The sequence below is a fragment of the Oncorhynchus nerka genome, linkage group LG8 (genome assembly GCF_034236695.1).
Source record: "Oncorhynchus nerka isolate Pitt River linkage group LG8, Oner_Uvic_2.0, whole genome shotgun sequence".
In the NCBI taxonomy this organism is placed as follows: domain Eukaryota; kingdom Metazoa; phylum Chordata; class Actinopteri; order Salmoniformes; family Salmonidae; genus Oncorhynchus; species Oncorhynchus nerka.
Genome location: NC_088403.1, coordinates 39,913,859 through 39,935,907, shown reverse-complemented (window position 1 = coordinate 39,935,907; position 22,049 = coordinate 39,913,859). Strand labels below are relative to the sequence as shown.

Sequence of the window (22,049 nt, the reverse complement as noted above, 5' to 3'; positions counted from 1 at the left end):
ACCATCTTAAATAAGCATGCTCCAGTCAAAAAAAAATGTGAACCAGAAACAGATATAGCCCTTGGTTCACTCCAGACCTGTCTGCCCTTGACCAGCACAAAAACATCCTGTGGCGTACTGCATTAGCATCCAATAGCCACCACGATATGAAACTTTTCGGGGAAGTTAGGAACCAATCAATATACACAGACAGTTAGGAAAGCTAAGGCTAGCTTTTTCAAACACAAATTTGGATCCTGTAGCACAAACTCAAAAAGGTTCTGGGATACTGTAAAGTCCATGGAGAATAAGAGCACCTCCTCCCAGCTGCCCACTGCACTGAGGCTAGGAAACACTGTCACCACCGATAAATCCGCTTTAATTGAGAATTTTAATAAGCATTTTTCTACGGCTGGCCATGCTTTCCACCTGGCTACCCCTACCCCGGTCAACTGACCGGCACCCTCCACAGCAACTCGCCCAAGCCTCCACCATTTCTCCTACACCCAAATCCAGATAGCTAATTTTCTGAAAGAGCTGCAAAATCTGGACCCCTACAAATCAGCCGGGTTAGACAATCTGAACCCTCTCTTTCTAAAAATATCTGCCGAAATTGTTGCAACCCCTATTACTAGCCTGTTCAACCTCTCTTTCGTATCGTTTGAGATTCCCAAAGATTGGAGAGCTGCTGCGATCATCCACCTTTTCAAAGGGGGAGACGCTCTAGACCCAAACTGCTACAGACCGATATCTATCCTACCCTGCCTTTCTAAGGTCTTCGAAAGCCAAGTTAATAAACGGATCACCGACCATTTTGAATCCCACTGTACCTTCTCAGCTATGCAATCTGGTTTCAGAGCTGGTCATGGGTGCACCTCAGCCACGCTCAAGGTCCTAAACGATATCATAACCACCATCGATAAGAGACATTACTGTGCAGCTGTATTCATCAACCTGGCCAAACCTTTCGGCTCTGTCAATCACCACATTCTTATCGGCAGACTCTTCAGCCTTGGTTTCTCAAATGACTGCCCTGCCTGGTTCACCAACTACTTCTCTGATAGAGTTCACTGTGTCAAATCGGAGGGCCTGTTGTCCGGACCTCTGGCAGTCTCTATGGGGTTGCCACAGGGTTCAATTCTTGGGCTGAATCTCTTCTCTACATCAATGATGTCGCTCTTGCTGCTGGTGATTCTCTGATCCACCTCTACGCAGACGACACCATTCTGTATACTTCTGACCCTTCTTTGGAGACTGTGTTAACTAACCTCCAGATGAGCTTCAATGCCATACAACTCTCCTTCCGTGGCCTCCAACTGCTCTTAAATGCAAGTAAAACTAAATGCATGCTCTTAAACCGGTCGCTGCCCGCACCTGCCCGCCCATCCAGCATCACTACTCTGGACGGTTCTGACTTAGGTATTTGTAGTTGTCCACATATTCTAAGTGTCTGGTTAGACTGTAAACTCTCCTTCCAAGACTCACATTAAGCATCTCCAATCCAAAATTAAATCTAGAATCATCTTCCTATTTCGCAACAAAGCATCCTTCACTCATGCGACCAAACATACCCTCGTAAAACTGACCATCCTACCTATCCTTGACTTCGGCGATGTCATTTACAAAATAGCCTCCAACACTCTACTCAACAAATTGGATGCAGTCTATCACAGTGCCATCCATTTTGTCACCAAAGCCCCATATACTACTCACCACTGCGAGCTGTACGCTTTCGTTGGCTGGCCCTCGCTTCATACTCGTCGCCAAACCCACTTGCTCCAGGTCATCTACAAGTCTCTGCTAGGTAAAGCCCCGCCTTACCTCAGCTTGCTGGTCACCATAGCAGCACCCACCCGTAGCACGCGCTCCAGCAGGTATATCTCACTAGTCACCCCCAAAGCCAATTCCTCATTTTGCCACCTTTCCTTACAGTTCTCTGCTGCCAATGACTGGAACGAACTGAAAAATCACTGAAGCTGGAGACTCGTATCTCCCTCACTAGCTTTAACCTGTTGCGACGAGCCATCCCGGATCCGGGATCGTGAATACAGCCTCAAGCTCATTACCATAACGCAACGTTAACTATTCATGAAAATGGCAAATGAAATGAAATCAATATGCTAGCTCTCAAGCTTAGATTTTTGTTAACAACACTGTCATCTCAGATTTTCAAAATATGCTTCTCAACCATTGCAAAACAAGCATTTGTGTAACACTATTGATAGCTAGCGTAGCATTTAGCGTTAGCATTCAGCAGGCAACATTTTCACAAAAACCAGAAAAACATTCAAATATAATAATAATAACAAATATAATAATTTACCTTTGATGTTTTCAATGAGGAGACTCTCAGTTAGATCGCAAATGTTCAGTTTTTACAAAAATATTATTTGTTTAGGACAAATCGCTCCGTTTTCTGCGTCACGTTTAGCTACGAAAGAAACCTGTATCCAGGATTGTGTAAATCTATCCGCAAGCTCATTAGCATAACGCAACGTTAACTATTCATGAAAATCGCAAATGAAATGAAATAAATCTATTTGCTCTCAAGCTTAGCCTTTTGTTAACAACACTGTCATCTCAGATTTTCAAAAATATGCTTCTCAACCATTGCAAAACAAGCATTTGTGTAACACTATTGATAGCCTAGCATAGTATTATGCCTGACATTCAGCAAGCAACATTTTCACAAAAACCAGAAAAACATTCAAATAAAATAATTTACCTTTGAAGAACTTTGAAGAACTTCAGATGTTTTCAATGAGGAGACTCTCAGTTAGATAGCAAATGTTCAGTTTTTACAAAAATATTATTTGTGTTGACAAATCGCTTTCTTCATCACGTTTGGGTAAGAAAAAAAAAAAAGAAAAAAAATATTAAGTCATTAAAACGCAAACTTTTTTCCAAATTAACTCCATAATATCGACAGAAACATGGCAAACGATGTTTAGAATCAATCCTCAAGGTGTTTTTCACATATCTATCGATGATAAATCCTTCGTGGCAGGTGACTTTCTCTTCTGAAGAAATGGAACGCACATGGACCTAGAGATTAAGCAATAATTTCGACACAGGACACCGGGCGGACACCTGGCAAATGTAGTCTCTTATGGCCAATCTTCCAATGATATGCCTACAAATACGTCACAATGCTGCATACATCTTGGACGAACGGCAGAGAGCATAAGTTAACACAATTTGAGAGAAATATGCTTTTTGTGCATATGGAACATTTCTGGGATATTTTATTTCAGCTCATTAAACATGGGACCAACACATTTTTGTTCAGTGTAGTTGATGATCCCTCTTATAGAGAATGAACAGTAAAGTATAGAAAAAAGACCAAAGCTGGGAAGGACGATGGTAGTTGGTATGTTGTTAGTTTCTGTATATACTGTATGTTGAAGGACCGTGTGTTAGTGATGCGTTACTAATGTGTATTGTAGTTATGATGTAGTTAGTAATGTTCTTAGCGTGTATTTTGCATATTATTAGCATATTGTATTTTACTAACGTGTTGTACGTTCTCTCCCATAGGACCCGGTGTTAAGAGTTGCACTGTGTTCAGTAACAGAAGTGCTGCGGTTAACATGTTTATAATGTGTTGTTACATGTTTTTAGCGTGTAGTTATAGTGTTGTGTATTGTCTCTGGTAGGACCCACGTGTCAGAGAGGTTTTGGGGTTCGGAAAACCAGGCGAGGGGGGTGTTGCCGTGGAGGGGAAGCTGGTAACGGTTGTCCACGGCAATGACCTGGTCAACGTATCCTTCCTCAACTTCCAGGCCATGCAGGAAGACACTGCCAAGGTTACCATGGAAATAGCTTTCTCTCTCCTCCCCTCTTATCCATCACTACTCTCATCCCTCTATCACTATCTTCTCTCATCCCTCTATCTCTCCTATCATCCCTCTATCACTCCTTATTCGTTCCCTCTGCCCCTTTCCTCTCTCTTCTCTCCTTCCTTGTATTACCATAGAAAGACCTCTCGTCTCATCCCTCTCACTCTGTTCCCTCCTCTCCTCTCCTCTTACCCCTTTATCACTTTATTTTATCCTCTCCTATCATCCATCCCTCTTCTCACCCCTTTATCACTCTCTTCTCACCTATTGCTACCTCTGTCCCCTTCACTCTCTTTCCCTTCCTTCCTTGACTTACAATGGAAACACCTCTACTCAACACTCAAATCCCTCTCACTTGCCTCTCTATATCGTTACCTTTGTCTCTTCATTCCATCTTTCCTCCTTCCTTGACTTGTAAATAAACAAATATATAATCTCCATTTATCACTCTCTTCTCTCTGCTTATGTTTTTTTCTGTTTCTCACTCTCTCTCCTCTCCACCTCTAACACTGAGCTGCTCACCTGTTCCTGTTGTTTGTTCCCTCCTCCTTTCTCTCTTTTATGTTTGCATTCATCTCTCTCTTCCCTCCCTCCTTCCTTCCCCCTCCACTCTCTCTGTTATCCCCTTCTGTGTGTCCCCCAAATGACACCCTATTCCCTACAAAGTGCACTACTTTTCACCAGAGCCCTTATGGGCCTTAGTCAAAAGCAGTGCACTATATAGTGAATAGGGTGCCATTTTGGGACATGACCTGTGTCTCTCAGTCCCTGCACTGATTGTGTTATTTGTGATATTGAGTCTGTGGTTTGTGTTTATGTAACTGTGGGTAATATTACAGTTATGATTTTAAGTGCTGATCGTGTGTGTGTTTGTGTGTTTATCACTATTCTTGATAATAATTGTTCGCTGTGTGTGTGTATGTTCAGGTGTGGACAGAGGAGCTGTTTAAACTGGCCACAAACATTCTGTCTCAGAATGCATCTCGCAACACTTTCCTCCTCAAAGCGTAAGTTGTGTGTGTGTGGTGTGCATCAAACTCATACTGAAATAGCATGTTTTTTGATGCTCTCTCTCTCTCTCTGTCTCTCTCTCTCTGTCTCTCTCTCAGGTACACCAAATTAAAGTTGCAGGTGAATCAGGATGGAAAGATTTCAGTGAAGAAGTGAGACGCACACATACACACTTTTGCCATTCCTGGCGTAGTTCTCAGACATGACTTTCCACTTCTCCTTTCTACCTCTTTTCTCAGTTTCACTTTCTCCCTCTGTTGTTCTCTACCTACTCTCTCTCTTTCTCTCCTTCTCACTCGCTATCCCTCTCAACTAATTTTATTGAAACTGAAATCCAGCCATGTAACATTTTGTTTCCAAACTAAATGCTAAGTGCTTAGGTGAACTTAATTATTACATCCAATTTAGTAAGATGGATTCTAACAATAACACATGCTCTCCATCTCTATCCATTTCAATTCAATTTAAATGCTTTATTGGCGTGACAATTTTTTTTGTGTTGCCAAATCAGCAATGCTGAACAATTCTCTCACTCTCTCTCCCCTCCCCTCCTCGTCTTCCTCCCTCTGTCTCCCTGCCTCACTCTGTCTCCCTCTCTCCCTCCCTACCCCTCTCCCTCTTTCCCTTCCTCCCTCTTTCTCGCTCAGTATTCTTAAGATGTTTTCTGATAAGAAGCGAGTGGAGACAGCGCTGGAGCAGTGTGGTTTGGTCACCAACAGGGTAATCTATCAATCACTCAATCAATTAATTAACTATCAATCTGTAATCAATCACCTCTCTGTCATAGTTATCAGTAAAATTATTATCGATCCACAATCCTTCATTTATTCATGTGGTTGGAATAGTGTGGTCTGATCAGGGTAATCAATACCTTGATCTATAACCAATAACCTCATCTCTAACCTGTCTGGCACAGTTATCAATTATCAAATTCATCCATAATCCTCAATTTTTTGTCTATCAGTAAATACGGTGTAGGATGAAGTTGCCCCTAGAGCTGATCAGCATATGTGAACTGCTGAAAGCATTGCAAAGTCAGGTTCAAAGGTCAAAGTTCAAACCCATTTCCTCCGTAATTTCGTGGTGTCCCTTAAGGCGTCCGCATGCTTCCCATCTGAAATAGTTCAGAACAGTTTGTGCATATACTGTATTATTACAACATTTTGTGATGTTTTGGTTTTCGGCAAGGGTTTTATCGGCTATTCGTGCACACAAATTCAAGTCTTTGCACCTTCGTCGGTCATTGGTTGGTAGGGATTCTTCAATGAAGTGTTTGTTGTCATTCAACGATAGATGACTCGTTTTCATGCAAATTTTTTCACTTGATAAATACTGCACCAAACATCGTAGTTGGGTGTAAAATTGCATGCGGGAGGCTTTAGTCGAAGACCATTTCTCCCTATGAATACACACACACACACACACACACACACACACACACACACACACACACACACACACACACACACACACAACAGTACCTTGGCAACATACTGTGCTGCCCTGGTAACTGTTGTATGTAGTTGGTCATACCAGGCCTGTGTGTGTTATTATTGTCCCATTCTGCCCCCTGCTGATTCAATAACAGAAGGGCTGGTAAACTGACTTTCAAGGTGTTTACACATCTATTAAACTAAAGCCAACCCAACCATCTACGGACAGTTGTTGAGAGAATCTTGATGATGTGTAGCCGTAGCTGGACATAGTGGTTCATAGTTCCACCAGTTGGTGTTGCGGGGAAAACTACCCAACAGATCAATAGTTATCAAAAAGAAAGGAGGACCAAGGCACTCTTCACATAATTAATTAAAAATGCCTTTATTAGTATGGCATGTTCAATAGAAGGCAATGCAGCGTTTCGGCTACATGGCCTTCGTCAGGGAGTACGGAAAAAATAATACAATGTCCTCTCTTGAACAGCTTTTCCAATTAGCCCTAATTGGAAGAGGGAGTTGTGACAAAATGGATTAGACACACCTAGTAAACAATACTATACACATTAAAAGGTGAAATACTGTAGCTAGGTTATCATAAAAATACAACTCCAAGCTAGAAGTATCAGAACACTTAGAAAGGTAGTTCTAACCATGGCAATCCTGCCTCCCTACAAGCAAGGGGTATTGATCATATTCCGGCCTCTATTAGAAAAGGGGACCGTCTTAAACAGCTAAACCAAAGGGAAAGTTTTTGGATTTACAAACTACAGGCCACAAAATACCCTGGTTTAAATGAAGATATTGATTTCTCACCCTTCCTGTAGGGTTGTGATAGGTCCATTTGCTGTCATCTAGTGGACATTTTGCTCAATTGCCCTCAGCTATGTTTAGACTGTTGTTGTTCATGTTTTGCTGTGTTCTAGTGTACTATGGAATATATTGATTTCTTATTCTTGACACTTCTCCCAGTCATTTTTAAGATTAGAACTACCTTTCTAAGTGTTCTGATACTTCTAGCTTGGAGTTGTATTTTTATGATAACCTAGCTCCTTTCTTTTTGATGACCAATTTACCCCTTTTACCAAAGAGCACCTTCTATCTACCAAAATGTACTATTGTGTACCTTAGTTGCGCTTCCCTTCCTAGATCAATTGTTAGTTTGATAGATGTGTAGAAGCCTTTCAACTGACACTTTTTTTTAACCTTTATTTAACTAGGCAAGTCAGTTAAGAACAAATTCTTATTTTCAATGATGGCCTAGGAACAGTGGGTTAACTGCCTCTTTCTCCCTGCCTCCCTCTCTCCACCTCCCTTCATCCCTCGCAACCTCTGTAGGTGGAGGGCATTAAGCCAGATGATTTTACATGGGAAATGTTCCAGAGCTTTCTACACAGTCTCTGTCTACGACCAGAGATAGAACGCATCTTTGTCGAGCTGTGAGTCACTCACACACGAATGCATGAACATGCGCACATACACACACACAAACAAACAAGCGCACACATACATAAAAATAACATGTTATGATGCCAGATTCAAATCTCAACACTATTTTCTCTCGAACCCCCCACCCAGTGGTTCTCGGGGAAAGCCGTTCCTCTCATTGGATCAGCTGACAGACTTTATAAACCGTCGTCAGAGAGACTCTCGTCTAAACGAGGTCCTCTATCCTCCTCTGAAGAGAGAGCAGATCAGACAACTGATGGAGAAATACGAGAGCAACGCTAGCCAGCTGGAGAGAGGTAATGGGGGCAGAGAGAGACTGTGTTTGTGGTTGTTGTGTGTGTGTATGTGTTTGCACAGAGACCTGTATGCGTTTATTTTTGATCACTCACTTCTCTTCCCACTTTCACTCTCTCCTTCCCTTTCTCTCTCTCCCTCTCTCCAGACCAGATCAGTCTGATGGGGTTCAGTAAATATCTTGGAGGAGAGGAGAATACCATCGTCCCACCAGAGAGACTAGACATCATAGATGATATGAACCAGCCCCTGTCCCACTACTTTATCAACTCTTCACACAACACATACCTCACAGGTAGGTACACACAAACACACACCCGGACACACACACAAATGCACACAGACAAGCCTCACAGCTACACACACAGGTAGCCTAGCGGTAACTGAAAGGTCGCTGGTTTGAATCCCTGAGCCGGCAAGATGGAAAAATCAACCGTTCTGCCCTTGAGCAAGGCAGTTAATCCACAAGAACAACTGCTCCCCAGGCGCCAATGACATGGACATCGATACAGATAGCCCCCCCGCCCCCTGATTCAGAGGGGTTAAATGTTGAAGACACATTTCAGTTGAACGCATTCAGTTGTGCAACTGACTAGGTATCCTCTCACCCACCCACACACGCATACACACCGCACATGGATACACATGCCACACACACACACACACACAATGATACACTTGCTGCTCGCACACTCATCTCACTCATTCTTACCTCAACCCCCCCTCCCTCCCACCACACAGTTGGTCAGTTGACAGGTCTGTCATCGGTGGAGATGTATCGCCAGGTGTTGCTGACCGGCTGTCGCTGTATAGAGCTGGACTGTTGGAAAGGACGGCCCCAGGATGAAGAACCTTACATCACGCACGGCTTTACCATGACCACTGAGATACCCTTCAAGGTGTGTGTGTGTGTGGTGGGGGGGTTCAGTATGTGTGTTTACTTCTTCACTGAACAAAAATATAAACGCAACATGTGAAGTGCGTTTATAAGCTGTAAAGTGTTTGTAAAGTGTTTCGTAAGCTGAAATTAAAGATCCCTGAAATTTTCCATATGCACAAAAAAGGTTATTTCTCTCAAATGTTGCACAAATTTGTTTACATCCCTCTTAGTGAGCATTTCTCCTTTGCCAAGATAATCCACCAATCTGGCAGGTGTGGCATATCAAGAATCTGATTTAACAGCATGATCATTACACAAATGCATCTTCTGCTGGGGACAATAAAAGGCCACTCTAAAATGTGCAGTTTTTGTCACACAACACAATGCCACAGATGTCTCAAGTTTTGAAGAATCTTGCAATTGACATGCTGACTGCAGGAATGTCCAACGGAGCTGTTGCCAGAGAATTGGATGTTAATTTCTCTACCATAAGCTGCCTCCAGAGAATTTGGCAGTACGTCCAACCGGCCTCACAACTGCAGACCACGTGTATGGTGTTGTGTGGGCAAGTGGTTTGCTGATGTCAATGTTGCGAACAGAGTGCCAGATGATGGCGGTGGGGTTATGGTATAGGCAGGCATAAGCTACAGACAACATACACGATTGCATTTTATCAATTAATATTTTAATGCACAGAGATACCGTGGCGAGATCCTGAGGCCCAATCTTCTGCCGCCATCACCTCATGTTTCAGGATGATATGGCACGGCCCCACGTTGCAAGGATTTGTACACAAGTCCTGGAAGCTGAAAATGTTCTTCCATGGCCTGGAAACTCAACAGACATGTCACCTATTGAGCATGTTTGGGATCCTCTGGACCGACCTGTACGACAGTGTGTTTCAGTTCCCTCCGGGTTTGGCCGGGGTAGGCCGTCATTGTAAATAAGAATTTGTTCTTAACTGACTTGCCTAGTTAAATAAAGGTTACATATCCAGCAACTTCACACAGCCATTGAAGAGGAGTGGGACAGCATTCCACAGGCCACAATCATCAGCCTGATCAACTCTATGCGAAGGAAATGTGTAGCGCATCATGAAGCAAATGGTCACACGCCCCTACCTTTTTTTTTTTAAAGGTATCTGTGACCAACAGATGCATAACTGTGTTCCCAGTCATGTGAAATCCATAGATTAGGGCCTAATTTAATTTATTTCAATTGACTGGTTTCCTTATATGAACTGTAATTCAGTAAAATCTTTGAATGTGTTTTATATTTCTGTTCAGTATGCATCACACAAGGCTTCACCATGTCCACGGAGATACCCTTTAAGGTTCTTAACCACACATATTATTGGATGTGTCTGAAATGGAATTCTATTTTTGACCTTTCTCTTTCACACTCTCTCTGTCTCTCTCCTATAGGAGGTGATTGAAGCAATAGCAGAAAGTGCGTTTAAGACCTCTCCCTATCCCGTAATCCTCTCCTTTGAAAACCATGTTGACTCGTGAGTGATCATTCTGGGTAGTGATAAGGAGAATGGCTCATTGAAAGAAAAACAAAAAATCTAAAAAGTATCTCTCTCTTATTCCATTCATTTTTTTCTCTTTCTCTTTCTCTCGTCTCCCCCGTACCATCCCTCTCTCAGGGCGAAGCAGCAGGCCAAGATGGCGGAATATTGTAGGACTATTTTTGGCGACGCCCTCCTCATCGACCCTCTAGAGAAATACCCGGTAGGCCTGGCTAAGGGTTAGAGGTCAAGGCTTAGGGTTAGGGGTTAGATGTCAGGGTTGGGGTGATTCTTAAGGGCGGGACACACCATAGACCTTGTGCGGTAGAGCACCTGCTGGGTGGAATGAAACAGAAAATGACAGCAGATGTTCTGTGGTCAGAGGTGATAGGACTGCCACCTGCTGCACATGACCAACATTCATTATGGTGTAAATAAAAGTGTACCCAAATGCGCTTCAACCCAGCTTAAACACAAAAGGGAATCAGGTGCTCGACTGAGGTACTTGGAAATTTAAAATGTTTTAAAATACAAACATTCCTTACCCCAGAATACTTCAAAGAATAAAGAAAAAAAAAGAAAAAATAGCACTCTGCACTCATGGAACTGCTACGTTTATTCAACTTTTTTGTCAAATATTATATATTATTTTTGTGGGTAATTTGCTGTCAAATAATTATTTGGAATTATTCTTAAGAAAAGAAAAAAAGAAAAACATTTTTTATTTGGAATTATGTTCTGGGCCCCACGACCAGCCACTCAAGATAAAATTGGCCCGCGGCTGAATCTAGTTGATGATCCCTGCTTTAGGAGCTGGTTCTAGATAAGCCGTTAAACTTTTTTACTAATGTATTATATTATCTCTCCATTCCTATAGCTGATCCCTGTTCAGCCCTTACCCTCGCCCCAGGAGCTGCTGGGTAAGATTCTGATAAAGAACAAGAAGAAGCACCACCACAGAGCGTCCAGCGGGGGCAACATGAGGAGGAGGACAGGAGAAATAGACGCTCTGGAGCAGGCTTCACCTGTTAACGGTATATACAATATAGTATTCAGACCCCTTGACTTTTTCAAAATTTTGTTACTTTACAGCCTTATTCTAAAATGTATTACATAATTTTTCTTTCTCATCAATCTACACAAAATACCCCATAATGACAAGGCAAAAACAGGTTTTTAGACATATTTGCAAATGTATAGAAAAATAATAATGGAAATACCACATTTACACAAGTATTCAGACCCTTTACATTGTTGAAGCACGTTCGACAGCGATTACAGCCTCAAGTCTTCTTGACTTGGTGTGGTAAAAAGCTACACGTTTGGCACACCTGTATTTGGGGAGTTTCTCACATTTTTCTCTGCAGATCCACTCAAGGTCTTTCAGGTTGGATGGGGAGCGTCGCTGCACAGCTATTATCAGGTATCTCCAGAGATGTTCGACCGGGTTCAAGTCCGGCTGGGTCACTCTGGCTGGGCCACTCAAGGACATTCAGAGACTTGTCCAGAAGCCACTCTTGCGTTGTCTTGGCTGTGTGCTTAGGGTTGTTGTCCCGTTGAAAGGGGAAACTTCACCCCAGTCTGAGGTCCTGAGCGCTCTGAAGCAGGTTTTCATCGAGGATTTCTCTGTACTTTGCTCTGTTCATCTTTCCCTTGATCCTGACTAGTCTCCCAGTCCCTGCCACTGACAAACATCCCCACAGCATGATGCTGCCACCATCATGCTTACCCGTAGGGATGGTGCCAAGTTTCCTCCAGAAGTGACGCTTGGCAATCAGTCCAAAGAGTTCAATCTTGTTTCTCATGTTCTGAGAGTCTTTAGGTGCCTTTTGGCAGACTCCAAGCGGGCTGTCATGTGCCTTTTACTGAGGAGTGGCTTCCGTCTGGCCACTCTGGTGTGCTGCAGAGATGGTTGTCCTTCTGGAAGGTTCTCCCATCTCCACAGAGGAACTCTGGAGCTCTGTCAGAGTGACCATCTTGATCACCTCCCTTACCAAGGCCCTTCTCCCCCGATTGCTCAGTTTGACCAGGCGGCCAGCTCTAGGACGAGTCTTGGTGGTTCCAAACTTCTGCCATTTAAGAATGATGGAGGCCACTGTGTTCTTGTGGACCTTCAATACTGCAGAAATGTTTTGGTACCCTTCCCCAGATCTGTGCCTCGACACAATCCAGTCTATGAGCTTTACAGACATGTCCTTTGGCCTCATGGCTTGGTTTATGCTCTGACATGCACTGTCAACCTTATATAGACAGGTGTGTGCCTTTCCAAATCATGTCCAATCAATTGAATTTACCACAGGTGGACTACAATCAAGTTGTAGAAACATGTCAAGCATGATCAATGGAAACAGAATGCACGTGAGCTCAATTTTGAGTTTCAAAGCAAAGGCTCTGAATAAATAAGGTATTAATGTTGTTGTTTTTTCTCATACAATACCCACACACATTCACATACACATAACACAAATGCATACCGACACAGCACAAACACACACACACACACACACACTACATTGTATAATAGAATAATAGTGATGACATCAAAACTATGGAATAACACTTCACTTGAAGGTACACTTCAACTGTGAGAGACAGAATCTAAAACAAAAATCCAGAAAATCACATTGTATGATTTTTAAGTAATTCATTTGCATTTTATTGCATGACATAAGTATTTGATCACCTACCAACCAGTAAGAATTCCGGCTCTCACAGACCTGTTAGTTTTTCTTTAAGAATCCCTCCTGTTCTCCACTCATTACCTGTATTAACTGCACCTGTTTGAACTCGTTACCTGTATAAAAGACACCTGTCCACACACTCAATCAAACAGACTCCAACCTCTCCACAATGGCCAAGATCAGAGAGCTGTGTAAGGACATCAGGGATAAAATTGTAGACCTGCACAAGGCTGGGATGGGCTATAGGACAATAGGCAAGCAGCTTGGTGAGAAGGCAACAACTGTTGGCGCAATTATTAGAAAATGGAAGAAGTTCAAGATGGCGGTCAATCACCGTCGGTCTGTGGATCCATGCAAGATCTCACCTCGTGGGGCATCAATGATCATGAGGAAGGTGAGGGATCAGCCCAGAACTACACGGCAGGACCTGATCAATGACCTGAAGAGAGCTGGGACCACAGTCTCAAAGAAAACCATTAGTAACACACTATGCCGTCATGGATTATAATCCTGCAGCGCACGCAAGGTCCCCCTGCTCAAGCCAGCGCATGTCCAGGCCCATCTGAAGTTTGCCAATCTGGATGATCCAGAGGAGGAATGGGAGAAGGTCATGTGGTCTGATGAGACAAAAATAGAGCTTTTTGGTCTAAACTCCACTCGCCGTGTTTGGGGGAAGAAGAAGGATGAGTACAACCCCAAGAATACCATCCCAACTGTGAAGCATGGAGGTGGAAACATCATTCTTTGGGGATTATTTTCTGCAAAGGGGACAGGATGACGGCACCATATTGAGGGGAGGGTGGATGGGGCCATGTATCGCGAGATCTTGGCCAACACCATCCTTCCCTCAGTAAGAGCATTGAAGATGGGTTGTGGCAACGACCCGAAACACACAGTCAGGGCAACTAAGGAGTGGCTCTGTAAGAAGCATAGTGGTTAGAGCGTTGGACTAGTAACCGGAAGGTTGCAAGTTCAAATCCCCGAGCTGACAAGGTACAAATCTGTCGTTCTGCCTCTGAACAGGCAGTTAACCCACTGTTCCTAGGCCGTCATTGAAAATAAGAATTTTTTCTTAACTGACATAAATAAAGGTAAAAAATAAAATTTAAAAAAGCATCTCAAGGTCCTGGAGTGGCCTAGCCAGTCTCCAGACCTGAACCCAATAGAAAATCATTGGAGGGAGGTGAAAGTCCGTCTTGCCCAGCAGCAGCTCCGAAACCTGAAAGATCTGGAAAAGGTCTGTTTGGAGGAGTCGGCCGAAATGTGTGCAAACCTGGTCAAGAACTAGAGGAAATGTATGGTCTCTGTAATTGCAAACAAAGGTTTCTGTACCAAATATTAAGGTCTGCTTTTCTATCAAATACTTACAGTGGGGCAAAAAAGTATTTAGTCAGCCACCAATTGTGCAAGTTCTCCCACTTAAAAAGATGAGAGAGGCCTGTAATTTTCATCATAGGTACACTTCAACTTTGACAGACAAAATTAGACAAAAAAATCCTGCGGACGACTTTGTCAACCACTGAAAAAAAAGGTTGAAGACATCCACTACTCATTCACTCAGCCTATTGAGTCCACTAGTGTCACTCATACAGAACTACCCTGTGCCTTGACCTCTTTCTCCCCACTCTCTCCAGATGAAATCCTGTGACTAGTGAGGTATGGCCGCCCGACAACCTGCCCGCTCGGCCCCATCCCTGCCTGCCTCCTCCAGACCATCTCTGGAGACCTTCTCCCATTCCTCACCTCCTTCATCAACTCAGTGGTCAGGGATGAGTCTGACTTCAAAATGGCCCGAGTCGCTCCCCTCCTCAAGAAACCGACACTCATCTGACGTCAAAAACTATAGACCTATATCCCTTCTCTGATTAACTTTTTCGTTATCTCTCTCAGAATGATCTTCTTGACCCTAACCAGAGGCTGCTCATCTCTGTGTCATGAAGGCTCTCCGCACTGCCAAAGCTGACTCTCTCTCCTCTGTTCTTATCTTCCTAGATTTATCCGCTCCCTTCGACACCGTGAACCATCAGATCCTCTCCTCCATCCTCTTAGGGCTGTTCGTGTCAGGCTCTGCAAACTCTTGGATTGCATCCCACCTGGCAGGCCGCTCCTACCAGGTGACGTGGAGAGGATCTGTGTCTGCACCACGTACTCTCACTACTGGTGTCCCCCAGGGCTTAGTTCTAGGCCCTCTCCTCTTCTCTCTATACACCAAGTCACTCAGCTCCGTCATATCTTCACATGGTCTCTCCTATCATTGCTATGCGGATGCCACTCAACTAATTTTCTCCTTCCCCGCTTCTGACACCCAGGTGGTGACATGGATCTCTGCGTGCCTGGCAGATATCTCAACTTGGATGTCGGCCCACCACCTCAAGCTCAACCTCGACAAGCGTTGCTCTTTCTCCCAGGAATGGCCAGTTTACAACTTCACAGTGTCGCTCTCCTGGAGTGCAAAGAACCTCGGCGTGTCCCTGGACACCACCCTGTCATTCTCTGTAAACATCAAAGCAGTGACTTGCTCCTGCAGGTTCATACTCTACAACATCCGTAAAGTACGACTCTACCTCACACAGGAAGCGGTGCGGGTCCTAATCCAGGCACTTGTCCTCTCCCATCTAGAGTACTGCTACTCGCTGTTGGCTGGACACCCCGCTTGTGTGATCAAACCCCTGCAACCTATTCAGAACGCTGCAGCCCCGCCTGGTTTTCAACCTTCCCAAGTTCCCCGTTCCTCTGCACACTCCATTGGCTTCCAGTCGAAACTCACATCTACAAATGGTGCTTACCTACGGAACAGAAAGAGGAACTGCCCCTCCCTACCTTCAGGCTATACTCAAAACCTACACCCCAACCCGAGCAGTCCGTTCTGCCACCTCAGTTCTCTTGGTCCTCCCATCACTACGGGAGGGCAGCGCTCCCGCTCAGCCCAGTCCAAGCTCTTCCCTGTCCTGGAACCAGCTTCCCCCTGAAGCTAGGACAGAGTCCCTGTCCTTTTTCCGAAAACAGTATCTTAAATAATCCGCCTCACCGCACTTGTACTTGACCCCCCCCCCTTTCTAGCTCAGACTATAATGATAGCTACTTTATTGAGGAAAAAATGTACTTTCTATGCCTGTGATATGTGGTTGTCCCACATAGCTATCTTAAGATGAATGCACTAAATGTCTGCTAAAGTGTGTGTGTGTGTGTGTGTGTGTGTGTGTGTGTGTGTGTGTGTGTGTGTGTGTATAGACTTCCCATTCAGTGACAGCGAGGGGGGCCAGCTGCTGTCCAATGGGGAAGAGAAGCTGGCAGAGAGTCTGGTCAAGGACGGAGATCCTCGGAAGTCAATTGGTCAGTTCACATCTTGAATGAAGAACATGCTGTGGAGGGAGGGATAGAGAGAGGAAGGGGAGAGATGGACGGATGGAGTGATGAATGGGTGGCTGGATAGATGGAGGATATTGGTAACAGTTGTTTGTGTATGTTTTCTAGGAGGGGAGGGAGAGAGTGATGAGGAGGATGAAGATGAACCTGTGGCTGAACTGAAGAAACCAAACTCTGATGAGGTGAAACCTCTATTTATTGATTGACCTTCATTGATCCCCGAAGTCTTCTATCGATATGGGTCAGCCCAGTGATAAAATGAACACATAACAATTCTCTCTCTGTCTCAGGGTACTGCCAGTAGTGAGGTAAATGCGACAGAGGAGATGTCTACTCTTGTCAACTACATAGAACCTGTCAAGTTCAAGAGCTTTGAGGTTGCAAACAGTGAGTGTGTGCATCTGATGATAGCAAGCAAGGTGTGTATGTGTGTGTGTATGTATGTGTGTGTCAATGATGTGCATCATTGGTGTGCGTGTGTATGTGTGAGTGAGCGGATAGGTGTCATTACGCCTAATCACTCCTCTCATGTAGTGCATAAGGCTAGCTAAATTACTAATTCATAGTTCATTATTAGCCAAGAGACACACACTGACATATTGATTGATTTGAACTGATTTGTATATATTCTCTCTCTCTCACAGAGAGGAATAAGTATTTTGAGATGTCATCATTTGTGGAGACCAAGGGTATGGACACACTGAAGAGTGCACCCATCGAGTTTGTTGAGTACAATAAGAAGCAGCTGAGTCGTATCTATCCTAAAGGGACGAGAGTTGATAGTTCAAACTACATGCCCCAACTCTTCTGGAACGTAGGCTGTCAGATGGTGGCGCTAAACTTCCAGACACTCGGTATGTCGATCTTTCTTCCTTATACCTGAACTCTTCTTATCTTCTCATACCTTTCTTTCTTTTTTTCTCATCTCGCTCTCATCCCTCTCTCTTTCCCTCTGTTATGTCTTCTGTCCCCCTGCTTCACTTATTTCCATGACTGACAATCTCCCTCTCTCCCCCTCTCTCTCAGACCTGCCCATGCAGTTGAACATGGGTGTGTTTGAGTATAATGGACACAGTGGTTACCTGCTCAAACCAGAATTCATGAGAAGGACAGACAAACACTTTGACCCCTTCACTGAAAACATAGTGGACGGCATCGTAGCCAACACCGTCAAGATCAGGGTAAGTGGGTATGTGTGTCTTGGGGCGGTGGGGTTATGTGTGTGTGTGTATGTACGTATATGTCTGTAACTATCTCCTTCTCTCCATCCCTCCGTCTCCAGGTGATCTCGGGCCAGTTCCTGACCGATAAGAAAGTGGGTGTGTACGTGGAAGTGGACATATTTGGACTTCCTGCTGACACAAAGAGGAAGTACCGTACCAGAACTTCCAATGGTAACAGCCTGGACCCAGTCTGGGACGATGAGACTTTTGTCTTCAACAAGGTAACGTTATTACAGGCTGAAGAGACACACACACCATATCGATACACACACTCACACAGTGTGCAAAACATTAGGAACACCTGCTCATTCCATGACACAGACTGAGCAGGTGTATCCAACCTACATGTACTGTATATATTACCTCAGTCAGTCACTCCAACTACCTCATACCCCAGCACACTGACTCGGTACCAGTACTCCTTGTTAATAGGCCTCGTTATTTTATTGTGATACTATTTTCTTTTTAACTTTTTGTTCATTTTCTTACTTTTGAACAGTATTGTTGGGAAAGGGCTCGTAAGTAAGCATTTCACGGTAAAGTCTACACCTGTTTTTGGCGCATGTGAAAAATAACATTTGATTTAAATTGAGATATGGATTGGGTATGTGTGCCATTCAGAGGGTGAATGGGTAAGACAAAAGTTTAAGTTGCTTTGAACGTGGTATGGTAGTAGGTGCCAGGCACACCGGCTTGAGTGTGTCAAGAACTGCAACGCCGCTGGGTTTTTCACGCTCAAAAGTTTCCCGTGTGTATCAAGAATGGTCCACCACCCTAAGGACATCCAGCTAAGTTGACACAACTGTGGGAAGCATTGGATTCAACATTGGCCAGCATCCCTGTGGAATGCTTTCGACACCTTGTAGAGTCCATGCCCTGACGAATTGAGGCTGTTCTGAGGGCAAAAGGGGGTGCAACTCAATATTAGGAAGGTGTTCCTAATGTTTCATACACTCAATGTATAACAATATACACACATAACGATGCAAACATACACAAGGTAACAGCATTCTGTGTGTAGGTGGTCCTGCCCACTCTGGCCTCTCTGAGGATAGCTGTGTTTGAGGAGAACGGGAAGTTCCTCGGACATCGGATCTGCCCTGTGTCAACCATCCGACCGGGTCAGTACTGTGTTTGTCTGCCTGGCTGCGTGCGTGCGGATCTTTTTGATCTTGTATCGTACAGTCTGTTCTTTCAATGCTGTCATCTTGTGTGTGTGTGTAGGTTACCACTACATCAGTCTGAAGAATGAGATGAACCAGCCTCTGTTGCTTCCCTCTCTATTGGTCTACACCGAGGCTCAAGACTACATTCCTAATGAACACCAGGGTAAGAAACTACACTATCCATAACCTCCTAGGACTACACTACCCTTAACCCCCTAGGACTATATTACCCATAACCCCCGATGACTACACTGCACATGACCCCTTAGGACTATATTACCCATAACCTCTAGGACTATCTGAAATTCCGACCATGAAAACCTGTTCATTTCCACTTCGTTATCTTCCATGTCGTAATAACAAGTCAGAAACTGGGGTATCATCCGTCTATCCTGAGTTTACAGACATGCTGAACTCTGACGTCGCCTACTAAGAAAATTACTTTGATGACAGCATTTTCTGCAGTTAAATTCCAAGAGCAACAAACATTACTAAGTGTGTGTATGTGTACTAGGTCTAGGCACATTGCTCACTTTTGTGTTGTGTTGTGTGTTTATGTTAGAGTATGCTGAGGCCTTGACCAACCCCATCAAACATGTGAGTCTTTTGGACCAGAGAGAGAGACAGCTAGCTGCTCTGATGGAGGACAACGGCGAGGTGAGGAGACCACATATTCACACACACACGCATGTTATGTTCTTCTATCCTCATGGTGACCTAAAATGATTTGACCTAACCGTAAACCTTACCATAACCCTAAACCTAACTCCTAAATCTATCCACCAACCCCTTACCCTAATTTTAACCCTAACCTTAATTGTAACCCTAACCCTAAACCTAACCCCTTACCTTAAAATAACCTCCCACGAGGGACAATTTTCCTTGTGTTACTATCCTTGTAGGGACTTTGGGGGATTTTACATCCTCACAAGGATAGAAGAACCCACCTACACATACACACACACACACAAACACATCACATGATATACTGAGGCGTGGTGAAAACCAATAGGGTTTTATCTGCATCGAATTCTTGAAAATAGAACCAAAGTTTAATTTCCTTGCGGAGCCATGCTGCTTACGCCCAGGGTTCATTGAAATGAGTGGGATGCCTCGCAATCTGCTAAAGTTACACATCCAATGTAGCAGGCCTTTAAGACTGATGTCAAAATTGTGAATTAAAGATTTACACAAGTTACAAGTTAAGAATCATCAACCTTCTCTCCACTGTGTGTAGCGTGTATTGGAGCAGCCGAAGGAGGGAGAGAGGGATCGGAAGGGCGACGTCCCCCTGGGAAAGATCCCCTCCCCCTCCACCCCGTCCCCGCCCCCATTGATGACATCAGCGACCTCATCAGCTCACCTGGACCAGGTAGACCACACTGTAACACACACACACACACCTATCATTGTTTGGTGTATTATAGAGGAGGCTGGTGAGTGGAGCTATTGGAGGATGGAAAGGTATCAAACACATGACTTGCATAAGCGGAGGACACCGATCCATTTATTCCATTCCAGACATTATACTAAGCCCATCCTCCGATATCTCCACCCACCAGCCACCTCTGGTGTGTTTTGTATTGTATTATATATCAGGCCTTATGGAGTTATGGGGATTGGTGATGTGTGTGAGTATTGTGAGTGTTGTATTGTTAGTATTGTATATATTTTTTTAACTAGGCAAGTCAGTTAAGAATAAATTATAATTTACAATTACGGCCTACCCCAGCCAAACCCTAACCCGAACGACACTGGGCCGCCCTATGGGACTCCCAATCACGGCCGGTTGTCATACAGCCCAAGATTGAACCAGGTTCTGTAGTGACGCCTCTAGCACTGAGAGGCAGTGCCTTAGACTGCTGCGCCACTCGGGAGCACGTATTTGTTGTTAGTTATCGTGTGTAACCTTAACCAGATGCTCTATTCAAGAACCTGGGAGAGCTATTGGTCGCGTTCCAGGCTGACTACATTGCAGATGCAGATCTCAGCATGTCTGCAATGTAGTCAGCCTGGAGCACAACCATTATGTGAGTATCATTGCTGAGTTCTGAAGTGAAAACATCACATCTACATTTCAACCTGTCCTGTCCTGTTCCTGTCTCCATGTGTCAGGCCAGAAAGAGGATCTTATTGCTACAGTCCTGGCAAGTAAGTCATCTCCTATCCACCCATCCACATTACATTACACCACAGAACTCATTATCACCCTCATGTGGTGGGAGGCCAAACCAGTTAGATAATTTCTCCCTTTCTCTCTCGCTCTCTCAGATCTCCAGGCTCAGTCTACAGAAGAGTTGAAACAGCAGAAGTCGTATCTGAAGCTGTTGAAGAAACAATGTAAAGAACTCAAGGAGCTCCGCAAGAAACACCTCAAGAAGGTTAGACTGACACACACACACAGCTTGGCCGTCTTTCTGCAAAATTTGAAATACTAACTTGTAAAGATGTTGTCAATAAACCACAGTGATATTTTTTATAGACAGCTTAAATCCATTACGAATACTGCTGTTTGTGTTTGCATCAGCACACTTTCTTTTTGACATGTGTGTGTGTCTGTGCACGGTTGTGTATTAAAAGGTGTGGGCCTTGAGTAAAGATCAGAGGAGTCGCTGTAACCAGCTCCGCTCTGACACACAGAGACGACGCAGTCAGATGGAGAAACATCTCAAAAGCAGCATGAAGAAAAAGTAAGAGAGCGAGGGAGGGATGGATGGGGGGGTGTGATGAAGAGTTTTTACATTTTTTTTTTACATAAGAGTTGGTAGGGGGTGATGAAAAGGAGAAAGAGATTCCAAATCAACCACTTGCCCCTTACAAGGGAAAGGGGGAGACACATTGGGGAATATTTGTGTGTATTAATGTGTTTGTATGTATATAATAATATATTTGTAAAAAAATATATATATTTGTTTGTTTATGTGTGTGTGTCAGTGAGCCAGCAGAGCCGGTGCAGAGGCAGTTGACAGCATTGGAGATGGAGTTACAGAAACAGACGGTGCAGCTGAGAGAGTGGCAGATGCAAGAGCTCCTAAAACTACGGCAACAACAACACACACTGGAGAGAGAGAAGAAACACACACACCTACGAGAGGTATGCACGCACGCACCCAAGCACATACGCATGTGCACACGCACACACATGCACACACACACCTACGAGAGGTACACGCACACACACACCTACGAGAAGTACACGCACACACATACGAATCACA

The 22,049-nt window shown here is 44.2% G+C and overlaps 1 protein-coding gene across 1 annotated transcript in view; it reads left to right on the top strand.

Moving 5' to 3' along the window:
* The window catches only part of LOC115133302 (1-phosphatidylinositol 4,5-bisphosphate phosphodiesterase beta-3-like), a 115,632-nt gene that overhangs the window by 69,617 nt on the left and 23,966 nt on the right, over window positions 1–22,049 (top strand). The window contains 26 exon segments of the mRNA XM_029666395.2: window positions 3,636–3,785; window positions 4,746–4,825; window positions 4,928–4,981; window positions 5,477–5,549; window positions 7,601–7,701; window positions 7,841–8,007; window positions 8,154–8,300; window positions 8,747–8,904; window positions 10,310–10,392; window positions 10,534–10,618; window positions 11,273–11,429; window positions 16,308–16,409; window positions 16,551–16,624; window positions 16,733–16,829; window positions 17,087–17,296; window positions 17,469–17,623; window positions 17,725–17,886; window positions 18,687–18,786; window positions 18,890–18,994; window positions 19,394–19,488; window positions 20,069–20,135; window positions 20,138–20,203; window positions 20,947–20,982; window positions 21,103–21,212; window positions 21,412–21,521; window positions 21,766–21,925. Of these exon segments, the coding sequence (XP_029522255.2) occupies window positions 3,636–3,785; window positions 4,746–4,825; window positions 4,928–4,981; window positions 5,477–5,549; window positions 7,601–7,701; window positions 7,841–8,007; window positions 8,154–8,300; window positions 8,747–8,904; window positions 10,310–10,392; window positions 10,534–10,618; window positions 11,273–11,429; window positions 16,308–16,409; window positions 16,551–16,624; window positions 16,733–16,829; window positions 17,087–17,296; window positions 17,469–17,623; window positions 17,725–17,886; window positions 18,687–18,786; window positions 18,890–18,994; window positions 19,394–19,488; window positions 20,069–20,135; window positions 20,138–20,203; window positions 20,947–20,982; window positions 21,103–21,212; window positions 21,412–21,521; window positions 21,766–21,925 (2,904 nt within the window).